Source organism: Podarcis muralis, chromosome 1 (assembly GCF_964188315.1).
Source record: "Podarcis muralis chromosome 1, rPodMur119.hap1.1, whole genome shotgun sequence".
Taxonomy (NCBI): Eukaryota; Metazoa; Chordata; class Lepidosauria; order Squamata; family Lacertidae; genus Podarcis; species Podarcis muralis.
In genome coordinates this window covers 131,187,206-131,201,603 of record NC_135655.1, presented here as the reverse complement: position 1 = coordinate 131,201,603, position 14,398 = coordinate 131,187,206, and the positions used below count along the sequence as shown (strand labels likewise).

The window sequence follows — 14,398 nt, the reverse complement described above, 5'->3', positions numbered from 1 at the left end:
CAGCTTCTTTCAGCAACACGCTCCCTTCGCGCAGCGCCTGAAGTTCCAGACCCAAAGTAGAAACCTCACCGACAAGAGCTGCCACCTTAAACGCACGTCCTTTAGTTTCATTGCATTGAGTCTCCTGCGCGCTACTTGGAAACGACTGGAAATTAAGCCGTGTATAAATTGTCGAAATAAAATACTAAAAGTAATTCTCTTTGCACTCTTCAGCGGGTAAACATGTAAACGTGTTCAGGATCTGGGGGTTTCTCTCCTTTAAATATGTACAAAATTTCAAGTGCTACTATTTACTGAAGGATCTTCTGTCGTTTACAAGGACAGGCAAAGCCTTGAATCCTTGAAAGCCTAGGCAGAAGCAGGCCTCTTCACTTTTCCCTTCTTAAGGGAGAAATGAGCGCTCGTTGCTGGGAGTTGGGCTTGGGCAGCTGCAGGTTTGCTCTTCAGTTAGGAGAGTACAGTATTTCACTGGCTGTTCTCCATTCTACGCTGGAAAGACCAGGCAGAGGGAGGAGGAGACGACGTGTATCGCGTGGATCAGGGCCAGCCCGCTTGCAGGCGCCTTTCCACGGGGTGAGGTTTCCTGCTCACTCGGGATTTCGGCCGGGTCTATCGCGAACTCAGAGGGAACCCCACCCAAGCGGAGCCCGGGCGGCGGCAGCTCCTGCCCACCTCGCCTCCTGCCGCCCTTCTGGCCCGGGGCGCTCCTCTGCGGGCCAAGGAGAGGGGCTCCGTGCCAGGCGAGCCACAGGCTCTTCCCCGACCCGCTCGGAGGCCCCGGGAGCGCCGGCGAGAGGAACCTTCGGCCCTCCGCCAGTTGCTGAGCTACAACTCCCACCCGCAGGCCCAGCAAGCGAGAGGGGCTGGGAGTTGTAGTTCATAGCATCCCAGAGCGGTGGAGGTGGAAGGAACCCCGAGGGTCGCCTCGGCCAACCCCCGGCAGCCCCTGCAGGACTCTCCATCCCTCCAGTTGGGCGGCATCTGGCGGGCCAAAGGCTCCTTCTCGCCGGATCTAGTCGGCGGCCCCGTCTCCAGCAGAAGCCCAAGAGCAGCGAGGCAGGAGCCGCAGCTCCTGTCCCCGGAGGAGCCCGGGCTCTGCAGGCCTCCCTCGGCCTGCCCTCCTTCGCGCGGCCGCCCAGCAAGCCCCGCCCCTCCGGCCAGAGGCCTCCGCGGGCGGCGGCGGGGAGAGAGGACGAGAGGGGCTCCGCGCGCTTCCCGGGCGGCCTTCGGAGAGGAGGCGCTGCTCTTTTCTGCCGGAGCGAACCCGCCGCCGGCGCAGACGCTTCTTCCCGGGGAGCCGGGCAGTCGGCGCCCCTCGGGGCTGGCGGGCTTTGCTGGGCGCGGCCCTTCGACGGAGCCCCGGCTTCTTCTGTTCCCCCCACCCCGAAAGGCTCCGTCGCGAGCATTTCTGAACAGCTGCCTGACCTCGGGCTGCCTGCCCGGCTGCGGGAGGCGACTAAAATAAGGCCGGGCGGCAGAAGCCCCGTCCCGCCCGCCCGCCCCCTCGGAATGGCCGGGGACCCGGGCAGGGAGGCCGCCTCGCCTGCGCGCCCGTCTCCTGCCGCGGAGCCCCCGAGCGGGCCAAGGGTCGCGTGGGACTCCCGGCTCCGAGTCGCGGGGCTCGTGGAGACCGGGTTGCGTGGTTCCCTCGTCGGGGACTCGGCTCTGCGGGCGCCGGCGGCCCTCTAGCCTTCCTCGGGCACGGAGGAGGCCAGCGCCCCGGTCCCTGATCAGAAGCGCGGGCCGCGGAAAGCGGGCGCAGCTGGCGACTCGGCGGGGAGCCCCGAGGGCACCTTTTCCTCCGCCCGCCCGCCCGGTTTTCCTCTTTCCGCAGCGCCGTCCCCAAGAAGTGACTTTTCTCTCGATCCCGATCCCTTCTGCCTCGCCACTCGCTCGCCGGCTCCGAGAAGTTGCACCCGCCGTGGGTTGGTGTTTTTTGGCGTGGCGGTGGGGGCGACCGTGAGAGAAGCCCGGGGGGATTTTCTTCCGGGCACGTTGCTCTCGATTGAAGCGCAAAGTGCTCCTCCCCCCTCCTATGGATTCGTTACACGTCGGGGAGGGAAACCAGCAATTTTATATCCTCGGTCCTGTAAATGTGGGTGCAAGAGCCAGGCTGTCTTCAAACGAAAACGTATATACACATACTAGATTCCCCCCCCCCCCTTTTAAAATATTTGGATCGCTTTATAAATTAATTTCTGAAAATATTAGAATTAGAAGTCATGTTTAAGGCAATAAAGAGGGAAAGAGCCGGTGGAACATGGGACGAATCGGGCAGAGTGATCCATTACTCCACTCGAAATGGTCACTCCCTAATCTGTTATCCGACAACTCCACCCCAGCCATTAGTGAAACGCCAAGAGAAAACCCAGACTCAAATTTAAGAGGGGGGGGTTGTTGTCAAGGAGTCAAAGGCAAAGCCTGCGCATAATCTGAATCCCAAATGAGCAAATATAAATGACGAAGGGGGAGGGGAGACCGAGTTTTAAAACATCCCCGCACTTAAAGAGCCAGTGTTCTCTCTCCCTCCTTTTGAAAAAAGCGTGACCTGGAGGTCTTAAAATTCTTATTTTATAACGTCAAATGTTCAAAAAGCAGATATGGAACTCAGAGCATTTAAGTAAAGCACCTTAAAAGAGATCTTCCTGAATTGCCAAGTGGCCAATTCCAACTTGCAAACAAGAAAGGAAAGGGAAAAGAGCCATTCCAACAACAGAGAGGCACTTCTATTCAGCTCGGAAAAGAAAAAGAATCGGTGAAAAAGTTTATTTTCCTTGCTCATTCCGCCCCCCTCTTCCTCCGCCCCCGGGTCTTTAGGAAAAGCCACTGGCTGTCCACATTTTTTAAAAAAGGCGAAGTGTTCCAAGCTAGAAGAATGCAAGTCAGTTCCCCTTTCTTATTTTTTATTATTCGCTTTAATAAACCACTTGATCTTTGCTTGAGAATCTCCATTAATTGAATGGGTTCGCCTTTTTGCCAGGTTCCTTTATCATTATTTATGGGCTCTAAATTGTTTAAAAGTTCCCTTGACGTTCAATTTACAAGTTTGGAGCCTTTTTTTTCCTCCGCCCTGTCCTGCCTTTTGTCCTCAAGAAAGACATCGTGTTGGAAGGGCTTTGAAAAGCCAAACATGAGAGGCCCGCCCGTGAAAAGGGAGCAGGCTCCGTCCCTTTTAATTCCGCCCGGCGAGTGAATAACTCGCGAACATAATTGCAGGAGCCGCTTTCAAAGGAGGGGCTGCCTTCACTTTAAGGCCCACATGGAGTCTATTGGGGGCATTTCGGAATTTTCTTTCTTTCTGCACCCCCCTCCATCCTCCATTTATAAAAGCGTGAATAAAATAGTTGCCTTTTTAGGAAAAAAAAGAAAAGAAGAAGGTTCAGTGCCTTTTGCTCCTTGCAAATTGGTGTATCTGATGGTGGGGGGAGGTTTTTTTTAAAAAATAAAAACAAAAAAAACCCCACAACAACCCCTTTGTGACACCCACCCTGGTCACTTTCAGACAAACTTGGATGGGGGAAGGCGGCTTTTCTCGCCCAGGTTTTCCTCAAAGGAAAGTTTGCCGGGACCACTGAGACAGCAGCCAAAAGCTGCCTGGGTGATGGAAGGAGCCGTCCATTCGAAAGAGCTAGCAAATTACGGCTAATTAATAATACCAGAGGAGCCCCCCCCCCTCCCTCTTCCCCTCAGGGAAGGGCACCATTCAGTCTCGACTGGGCGGGGGGACCATCTACTCCCCCATCCCCGCCCCGCGGAGCCGCGCCCGGCCGCCCCGTCGCAGGAGCGGAGATTGCCCGCTGCACCTGCCGGGGGCCGAGGAGGGGCCCGCGGGGTCCAGGGCCGGGGGGAAAGTTTGCCCTCCGGGAGCCAAAAGGCGGCTGCTGTTGCGGCTGCTGCTTGTGGCAGGCTCCACATTGCGAGCGCAAAGCCGGCGAGCCCGTCGTCTCAAGAGCCAGGAAAGAGCCGCCGACTCGCCCGCGCTGCTGCTGCTGCCAGACGGACCGTCCTGCCCGGGCCACCCGCCTCCGGTCGCGGCTGCTTGGGAGGCTGCAGGGCGCTTTTATGAGCTGCAGTCGTCCGACGTTAAACGCACTGCAGAGAGTTCTTAAGGAGCCTGGGATCGATTTTGGTTAATCGCGGCTAACCGCGTCTGGGACCCTGTTTTACAAGCAGCTCGCAGCTCCGCTCGTTTTCTAAGCAGTTAAACATCGGATGACAGAAGCCCCGACTCTCCCCACCGGGGCGCGGGAGGCTCTAGATGTCTGTCTGGCAGTCCCGCCGCCCGCGCAGAAAAGGAGCGAGGACGCCCCGTCCGAGGCAGGGAGGGGGGCAGAACCCCCGCCTATCTCGAGGCGCCTCTCGCCAGATGCATTTCTCGTTTCCCCGGCGCGCTGAACCTCCGGGTGGAAAGAGGTTTTCATCCCACTGCGAAAGCGGGGGCTTGGGAGGGGTCCCACTCGTGCTCCAAGGCAGGCATCCACAAACTCGGCCCTCCAGCTGTTTTGGGACTACAACTCCCATCATCCCTAGCTAACAGGACCAGTGGTCAGGGATGATGGGAATTGTAGTCCCAAAACAGCTGGAGGGACGAGTTTAGGGATGCCTGCCCCAAGGGGAAGCGGGTGGCCCCCCTCCCTGCGCCCTCCCCCAGCTAGCCCTCTTTCTTGTCCTCCTTCCGCGCCCGGTTAGGCCCCAAGGTGACCGGCTGGAGAAAAGAGGCGTATTTGGGGTGGGGCTGCTGGGGTCCGAGGCGCCTCCGGAGGGCCACTTGCGAGCCTTCGCCCAGCTTGGTCTCGCGGGCCAACTGAGTTTGCCAAGGGCCTGAGCTGGGAGAAGGCATTTACTCCCCAGCGATGTTGTGGAGTCAAGAGACTGAAGGGGAAAGGGAGAGGGGGATAAAGAAAGGGCTGGATCTACAAAGGGTTGGATCGATACATTCATAAATATCGATCGGTCTTTATTTTCCAATTAACTACGCATGTAAAGAAATTCCTATTACCCGCCTAACGGGCCCCATTTCTCTCTGATCGTTATCTTGTTAGCGCCTCCAAAAGAGATTTCTGCCCATTTGCCGTCGTTAAATCTCCACTGCAAAAGCACGAGATCGGCTTCGATGGCTCGTCTCTGCTTCAAGGTCTCTCTCCCTCCGTCGTGGGGGCCGCTCGCGGTTGCTTAGCTCCTTGACGCGCCGCCCGGCTTCTTCGCTCCCTAAAGGTCATTCACACGACTCATTTTACACGCGCGGATCCTTCACCTCTTTTACCTACCCCCCCAAAGGTGCTGCTGTTGAAAGGGGGCAGGAGGGCCAAGGAAGATCAGTTGGGGATCCTAAGCTGGAGAGGCGAAAGCAGCCGACCAGCCTGTTCCCACAAGGTGTGTATCACTGCGTGGTTTCCAAACGTGAAGAGGGTTTTTGAGGACATCGACCAGCAGCTAACTTCGAGGGGTCATCCCCGCCAGGACTCAAGGGGCTAAACGGAAAAGGAACCCCAAAAGAGCACCCAAACCCTCAAACCCCACCGAGCCTCAGTTGCTGCAGAGCTCCGTCCTGGCCAAGTGACCCGGAAGGTTGGCAGCCCTGCAGACGCGCGCGGAGGCCCCTTGTCCTGGTGCCACAGCCCAAGCCCCCGGACCGCGCGTTCCCACCGAGGTAGCCTCCGCGCCCCGATTCCGGGACCGTCGCGCTCCTGGCGGCTCCCTTCTGGTGGACGGGAGGAGGGAGGGGGCGCGCGGAGGGGCGGGGCCACCAGCCCGTCTCTCGCTGCTTCTCCCCACACTGCGCCACACACACACACACACACACACACACACACACACACACACACACGCCGCGCGCGCTTTCCTCCTTGCATCTCCGCGGCCAATGGCGAGAGGCGCAGGCGTCCACGTGGGGCCGGGAAGGGTCCAAGGCTGGCAAAATGTGAATGAGAAAGAAGAGCGCGATTCAAAGGTTCTGCCGGCGCCCGGGAGGGAGCGACGGAGCGCGCCAGACGGAGATCGGGGCACGGGGCTCGCCCAGGAACCCAGGCGGGGGAGCCAGTCCGGTAGCCCGGTAGCCGCGCCCGCACCAAGCCGAGTCCAGCGAGGGAGCGCCGCCCGGCCACCGGATCCCGAGCAGCGCGCCGGATTGGAGCAGGGCCCCGCGCCCCGATGCCACCCGGCCCCGGCCAGGCACAGCCCGCGCCCAGCCTCCTGCGCCGCCGCCGCCGCCGCGGCTCTGCTCGCCCGCCCTCGCCGGCGCCCCGCCGCCCCGTCCAGCTTCCCGCCTGACGCGCCCGCCGGCCCCGCAGCGCCTCTATGAGTGCAGCCTTTCCGCCGTCGCTCATGATGATGCCGCGCCCTCTGGGAAGCAGCACTGCCTTCAGCATAGACTCGCTCATCGGCAGTCCGCCGCAGCCCAGCCCGGGCCACTTCGTCTACACGGGCTACCCCATGTTCATGCCCTACCGGCCCGTGGTGCTGCCGCCGCCCCCGCCGCCGCCCCCGGCCGCGCTGCCCCAGCCGGCGCTGCCGCCCTCGCACGGGCACCACCACGCGCAGATGCCCAGCCTGCCCGCCAGCTTCTGCTCCAGCCTGGCGCAGGGCATGGCGCTCACGTCCACGCTCATGGCCACGCTGCCGGGCACCTTCTCCGCCTCGGCGCAGCACCAGGAGGCGGCCAGGAAGTTCGCCCCGCCGGCGCTCCAGGGCACCTTCGACAAGGCGGACGGCCTGCAGGCCGAGGCCGAAGACGGCAAGGCGTTCCTGGCCAAGGAGGGCTCGCTGCTGGCCTTCTCGGCCTCCGAAGCGGTGCAGGCGTCCCTGGGTGAGTCAAACGGGCCGCGGCGGCGCGGGGAGGGGAAGGGAAGGGGATTCCGTGGCGCGACCCCCACTCCCCACGCAGGGACGTTGGGCTTGGGTTTGTTGCAGCGGCCACACCAGGTGGTTGTCCTCCAAAGGTTAGCTGGTGATCTCGCCTTCCCCCGGCCAAATTTAATCCACATTTATCCTTTCAGGGGCGGGAATCGGATCAATTAAACAACACCCTGTTGCCGAGGTTCCGTTTCGGAGCGTGGCTTTTTGGAAGCTTCCTGAAGTTGAAAGGACACCTTGGGCAGAGTTAGGCCGTCTGGGTGGGGGGCAGCCCGGGCGCAGAGGATGGCCGGGTCTTCTTCCAAGGAGAGTCGGGGAATTCAGTCGCCGAGTCACACACTGGAAATTGAAGTGGCCCCATTTGTACGGATTGGTTTAAGTGTTTCAGCCTTTCCGTCCCGTTTCTCCAGCTCAGGAAGGGCTGGTGCAGGCCCCGAAATGCTCCCTTCTCGGGCTGCTTCTCTGCTGCTGCTCAAGCTCCTGGTGGCGTTTTTGCTGCTGCTCCGGCTGCTCCTTTTAAATCACTTTGGAAGCGACCGGGAAGGGGTCGGAGCGGGGTAATGCCGCAGCCTTGCCGAAGGAAAAGCCAAACATTGAGGCCCAGTAAAGCAAGCACTTCACTGGCCTGAGTGACTGTTTTCCCAAGAGTTGGAGGGAGAGAGGAGAAGGGCGGGGAGGAAGCGCCCCTCTCCGGGGACAACCTTGCCCAGCCGTCGAAGGGCCTTGCGAAGAGGGAGGGAGGGAGGGACCGCCGGCTTGGAGCTGCTTCAAGTTATTTCCGGCGGCGCCGCCCGCTTCAAAACGAAGCCGCCCTTCTTGGGCTGGGAAAGAGCGGCGTCTCGGCCTGGCAGGCCTCGACTCCCTTCTTCGCCAAGGGGCCATTTGCAGAGACTGCCGTCGGGCGATGGTTGCCCGGCGGCGTCCACCACGACACGGCTTATCTCGGGCGAACCCCGCGGCCACTTCTCGGTGGCGAACCCCGCGACCACTTCTCGGTGGAGCAGAGTCCGCTGGGCGGATGGGGGGCAGCGGCCTGCGCCTCCCCGGGGCTGACGCCGCGGCAGATTCGGGGACCCAACGGAAGGAAAGTTTCTTCCGGAGGCAGGCCGGGGCTTTCTCTCGCTGCCCCCGCTCCCCTCTGCCGTCCTGCGCGGGCAGGGGCGGCGGGCGGGGAAAGGGAGAGGCGCAAGGAGTAACGCGCGGTGCTCTTTCTGGCTTCCCCGCAGGAACCGTCCGAGGCGCGTCGGGGAAGGAGGACGCCAAGGCGGCGGCGGAGGAGGAGGCCAAGGGCAAGGAAGAGAGCTTCTCCATGGACAGCGACCTCGACTACAGCTCCGACGACAACCTGCCCGGCCCCGCGGCGCACAAGGAGGACGACTCGGGCCACGGGCTGGAGGAGGGCGGCCCCAGCTCGGCCAGCGCCAACAGCACCACGTCGACGGGCAAGAACCGGCGGCGGCGGACGGCCTTCACCAGCGAGCAGCTGCTGGAGCTGGAGAAGGAGTTCCACTGCAAGAAGTACCTGTCGCTGACGGAGCGTTCGCAGATCGCGCACGCCCTGAAGCTCAGCGAGGTCCAGGTCAAGATCTGGTTCCAGAACCGGCGCGCCAAGTGGAAACGGGTGAAAGCCGGCAACGCCAACTCCAAGACCGGGGAGCCCTCGCGGAACCCCAAGATCGTCGTGCCCATCCCCGTCCACGTCAGCAGGTTCGCCATCAGGAGTCAACACCAGCAGCTGGAGCAGGCCAGGCCCTGAGCGAGGGTGGAGGGGAAAGAGAGAGACGGAGAGAGGGGGGGGGGAGGCCACCTTCTTCCTCGGCCCCCTCCCCGCTCAAGTTTGGAGGAAAACAAACACGCAAGCCAACAGACGCGCGCCTCCCCTGCAACTCCAGTCCGGGCTCCGGGGAGAGCCCTCCCTCTGGCTCTCTTCCTCTCCGTCCCTCCGCTGCCAAACTGAAGGCGAACTTTCCCGCGAGGCGCAGACTGTGCCTTGGCGCGGTCGGGTTCCGGAGCGGGAGTCTCGCAAGCCAGGAAAAGACGATTTACCTATTTATTAGACTGCCCGAACTTTGTACATAGAGCGCTGGATCTCGGCTGCGGGATTTTGACTGAGACAGGACCAAAGGAGCAGCGGCGCCAAGTCTTACATTCCAGAACTGCGGACTTTGGGGCGGGGAAGGGAGATGTTCCCCCGCCCCGTTTCTTTCGGGAGAGAAAACAAGACGAAAAGGACCGGTTTAATTTTTGCTGCTGCTGCTGCTGCTTCTTTTCTCCCTCCCTCCCTCCCCTTCTTTTTTTCTTTTTGGTTGCGGCGGAAGGCTGAGCGAATGAGGCATTCTTCAGGTGGATCCCTCCCTCCCTATAGATTCCCCCATTTTATTTCAAGTTCTGGCCTTCTCTCGACTTGGTTGCCTTGCCTAAGCCATGTTCCTTTCCTCTTTCAAATGCACGACCTTTTTTATTTTTGGTTGTTGTTCTATTGTGTTGCATTAATTTATTTCAAATGTAGTTTACGCTTTTTTCTTAAGTTATGAAAACGAAATGAAACACAGTAATGTTATAAATAAAAACCTGAAAAAAGAAAAGGAAGAAAAAGGGGAAAATGCTCAGAGTGACCCAGCTGTCCTTCCTTCTGCGCGTCTGGCGAGGCTTCTTGGCGCGCGAGGGCCAGCAAGGCGCTTTCCTCCTAGCGGGGAGCAGAGGGCGCCCCAAAAAGCTGGAGGTGCCGCCGGATCAGACGCCAGGGGGGGGGGTCTCCTCCTCAGGGCAGCCAAAAGCACATGCGGGGGGGGGATTAATAACCCGCCTCACCCCAGGCTCGTCGGAAGAACCGGGGGAGGGATTCGTTCCCACTGCAGGGGCCCTGGGTGCCGTGGGCAGGAGGACGTGATATTCCGGCTTCCATGGAAGGGGGGCACCCGCCCCTTTCAGTTGTCGGGTGAGGGGGCCCTTCCCGCCCCTCCAAATAAGAACTGCAGGCGCGCCTACCCCAGCTCCGCGCAGCCGCCCGCGGACAGCTCCGCTTTCATTCCGGGCTGCGAGGGGATGGGAAAGGGCTCTGCAGACCCAAATCCAAGGGAATGGGCGGGGGGGGGGGGCGCGGCGAGGGCGGCTTGCCGGGAAGAAAGGGAGGTGGGCGCCCCGCTCCCCTCCCTGCTCCGCTCCCACTTGGCCCGCTCCTTCTGTCCACACGAAGGACGGTGCGCTGCTTTCTGCCTCAGCAGATGCGCGGAGAAAGAGGCGCCTCCGTGTTCTGAAGAGGCTGCAGAGGGATTCGCCCCAGCTCAGGATCTGCGGCGGGAGGGCAGCGAGGAGCGGGAAAGGCGGGTGTGGAGAAGGCGGTTCGGGTGCGGGGAGAAGCCGGGAGAATTGCCCCGACTCGCCTGCGGGAAAGCGCCTCGGAAATGCGACTGAGGCCCCTGGTCCACCCGGCGCCAGTCAAGACGCGTGAAAAGGAAAGCTGAACGGGGAGAGCGGGCAAAGGAGGCCGAGATGCCAAGCGCCCCTTCCTTCCCGGGACGGAGAGAGCAGCGCCGGGTCCGGCCTGAGCTCGAAGGAGGCCGGTCGCACAGGGACAGAAATCTATCACTTTCACTACATCGTTTTGTAAGGCGTGGAATTTCGTTTGCACCGCCTGGAAATGCAGCTCTGCAAAGGCGCCTCGTCGCGAGTTCTGCTCCTGTAAGATGCTCTTGGCGTGGGAATTTCATCACCATCTTCAAGTTTCCAACTAAGTAGCCAGATCTGCATGTTTGGCATTAACATTTTTTAAAAAACGACGCGGTTGTGTTCTGGGTTTCTGAGAGGTCGGGGCTCCCGACTTCCCAGGCGAGCGTCCGCGGCTGAGCTGCACAGGAATTCGCCTTCAGAGTGAAATAATTTGCTTCTGCCGAGGCAGAGAGGCGAGCTGAAGTCGGCGCTAGTCTTTCCTCGCCGGCGTGTGGAGCGGCTTTGACGGCGGGCGCCGAGGTGCAGCCCTGGAGCGAAAGAGAGCCAGGATCCCAGGCGGCCGAGTCGACACGTGCGCCGTATCCGCACAAGCCCAGCTCTCCATGGATGCGAACTCTGGTTACCCAGAAGCAGGACACTGTGTATGGATGCTGCCTCTTTCTGGATAATCAGAGTGATCATGTACACACATATATGCATATACATGCTACACACACCAAGAATAACTTTTAAGTTGGAGGAACGGGCTGTCAAAGCTTTAAAGCCGCATAGGGGAAAGGGCAGGGGTCAACTTTCACATTCTAGCCCAAGCACCTGCGTTTTGTGGGGAAAGGAAAGGAAAAGCTGTATTCCGGCGCACAGACGGGGCAAATGGTCGGATCTTTTCGCCTCTTTTCGCGGCTCTTTGCCGCTGAAGCAGCCGCCACCCAAAGACCCGTTTGCCCCGCTGCGAAAGAGCTGCTCGGCCCCCGCCCCCTCCAACACAACGGCGAGGAAATGGGAAGACCAGGGGGGTGGGAGAGCGAGCAAGAGGAAGGCGCAGGAGCCAGAGCAGGCGGCAGAGGACCGCCGACTTCTCGCCCCCCCCCCAGACAATAATCTGAAGCGACCGGGCAGAGGGGGGGGGGGTCGTGTTGCGCTGCATCCAGGCAGGGTCAGGAAAAGCCCCGGAGTGGGAGCCACCAAGGCAGAGGCAGAAGCCAAGAAGATAAACAAGCGAGGGGGGTTGATAGCTGTCATCATCACCATCCTGGCTTTCATTTGGCTGCCTAATGAGTCAGATCACAGGCAGAGAGAAAAATTGTCAATCGCCCAGGCTCTAATGAATTTTTTTGCAAATTGTAATCAAGCCAGGCCGTCTCAGCTCGCTGATTAATGAGACCCAAGAGGCTTGGCCGGCACCTCAGCTTTTTATTCCATCCCATCCTCCCCGCACTAAATTAACAGCAACTTGTCTGCGCTTCAAATTAACTCTCAATGATTAATTCTGATGGGGGGGCCTGAAGAATAGCTCGCGCTAATAGACACTGGCCTCTGATGCTGTTTGAAATTAATACACTCCCCCCCACCTTGGGCTGCCTGCTTTAATCCAGAGCTGGGCTTTGACATCCCTATATTTGTTGTTACAATAAATTTCACTTACATCTGCACATCAAATCATTACAAAGCCCTCGCGGCCCCGTCCCAGCAAGAGCCCCGAGGGCCAAGCTGGAAAGGCGCCGGGGCCGCCCCGCTCTCAGCCGGCAAACCCAACTCCAGAGCCGCTTCTTTTAACATTTGATTAGAAATACTCGGGTTCGGGTCTTCTTTCTCCCTTTAGAAATAACAAGCAAGCCAGCAACCAAGAACCGTCTTTTTACTCTACAGCTAATTGTTGTGCCATTTAACGCAGCTCTGCGGCAGGAGAACGAATTCGTTTTTAAACCACAAAGAGCGGAATTCAGAATGTTCTATTTCGGGAAAGGGAAAAGGAACGAAATCTCCCTTTTGGGAAAATCACTCAATCAATCAATAAATCTTATTCAGGTTTTTAGGATGCACCGAGAACTGCGGCCCCGGAAGAGAAACTGGATGGCGCTGGGCAAAGGTGACTCTGGACAAGGGAAGGCGGAGGGCGAGCAAGGACCCCATTTCCCCGACCCTGAGAGAAAGTAAAGGAAAGTTTGGTCTTCCCAGAAAGAGAGGGCAAAACCAGCCAGCAGCGCCTTTCTCTCTCGCCGCCGGCGCCGGGATGGAGGCTTTGGAGGGGAGTCCGACTCTGCTGCCCTTCAACTGGAGGGCCAGCTGGGGTCTCCTCGAAGGAACCGAGGGCAAGAGGGCTTCCCTCCGCGCCAACCCCGCCCCGGCTCCCTTCTCCCAGCTCCCGGGATCAGGCCTCCCCGCTGCGCATCTCTGGGGCTTCCTGGCTGGGGATGCGCACCAGGCTGCGCTCGGACTCCTGCTCTCCGCAGAAGAGCCAGGCCTCTCTCTCTCTCTCTTCGTTCCCACCCCCGCGGCCCCCCAAGGATCAGAGCCGGACTCTTCCCTCTTGATTCTGTTTGTATTGACTTAATTGGTTTAATTATTTCGGCTGGGATTGGCGAGCCGCGGACAGCGCCGCATCCTTGGAAGCGCCCCTTTGGTGCCCCAGGGACCCCGCCGGTCGCTCTGGAAAGCTCAGTGGGAGTCTCAAGGGGCCCTTCGTGGCCGAGAAAGCCTGGGTGGGAGTGGGGGAGGTGGTTTTCCTTTCCTTTCACTCTTGCAGGCACCAAACATTAAAAACCATTTAAAAAACGAAATGGCGTTTTCAGCTGCATAAAGTGTAAACTGGGCCACCGACAGACCCACTGCATCTGGCGAACCCTCCCAAGCCGGGCACTGGGAAGGAGGCAAGCTTCCCGGCTCCACAAAGCTCTGGTCCTGCACAGACCTGAAGCCGGAGTCAGCTGCGACGTTTTCACGCGCACCCTCTTTCCCATGGGTAGGCAAGCTAAGGTCCGGGGGCTGGATCCGGCCCAATCGCCTTCTCAATCCGGCCCGGGGACGGTCCGGGAATCAGCGTGTTTTTACACGAGTAGAATGTGCGCTTCTGTTTAAAATGCATCTCTGGGTTATTTGTGGGGCAGAGGAATTCGTTCATATATTTTTCCCCCAAGATATAGTCCGGCCCCCCACAAAGTCTGAGGGACAGTGGACCGGCCCCCTGCTGAAAAGGTTTTCTGACCCCTGCCTCTCCTTAGACAAGAGAAGGGAAGCAACTCCACTTGGGGATCAATGCGAAGAATTGGGGAGGCAAGCAGCATCCTCTTGGCCAGGGGAAGGTCCAAGGAGTCCAAGGCCGAGGACAAGGCCCTCCCCCAGCCAGGACGGAGAGCAGGACTGAGCAGACGCCTGGAAGACGAGGGAGGGGACGCGTGTCTGTGGGGGCGGGGGGGTTAGAGATCCGGGCCAACCGACAGCAAGGAGGAGACTTAGACCGAACCCGAATGTTTGCGCTCGCACTGAAGTCCTTTAAACGGCAGTTTGGAAATCGGGAGAGTGGAAGCCGCGAAAGCCTTCGCTTCCCACGCCCCTGTGCCACAAAACACGGAGGCAGCGCAATCCTAAACGCATTGGCATCTCCGCGGCTGGCAATCCGCTGCCTCCAGCGCTTTTGCAAGCAGCCAGCTTGTTTGCGCCGATTTCTGCTGGTTTTTAATGCCCGGTTCCAGACTAGATAATCCAAACAGAAATAAAACGTAACCAGTTCAGTGTGTGGAACACAAGCATCATCACCTGTTTTCGAAAGGTGTGTGAGAAAGGATAGCTAGAAATGCGGGTGTTTAATTTCCAGTGCGGTAGCCCCGGGAATCTCTCCCAGCAAAAAAGTGGTATAAGCTTTCCTGGACTACACAGAACTAGAGTCCACTAAAAATACCATAATAAACGGGCTAGTTTTTGTGGTTGCACAAGACTCTTCGAATTTTTATTTTTTATCTTTATTTTTTTGCAGATATACTGTATAATAAATTTCCTGGTTCTCATTATCTAGCAAACTCCACTGAAAGTAAGAACTTCGGGCTTGCTTGCAACTTCTGTGAGCTGCTTAGCACGGTAGTCGGGCCTATGGAGAGAGAAG

General features: G+C 59.1%; 1 protein-coding gene across 1 annotated transcript; it reads left to right on the top strand.

Moving 5' to 3' along the window:
• The first annotated feature begins 5,817 nt into the window (after positions 1-5,817).
• On the top strand, positions 5,818-9,461 carry GBX2 (gastrulation brain homeobox 2). The gene is made up of 2 exons (XM_028702883.2): positions 5,818-6,805; positions 8,079-9,461. Exons 1-2 carry the CDS (start codon positions 6,298-6,300, stop codon positions 8,606-8,608), a joined length of 1,038 nt encoding a protein of 345 aa, XP_028558716.2. The 5' UTR covers positions 5,818-6,297; the 3' UTR covers positions 8,609-9,461.
• Positions 9,462-14,398: the final 4,937 nt, after the last annotated feature.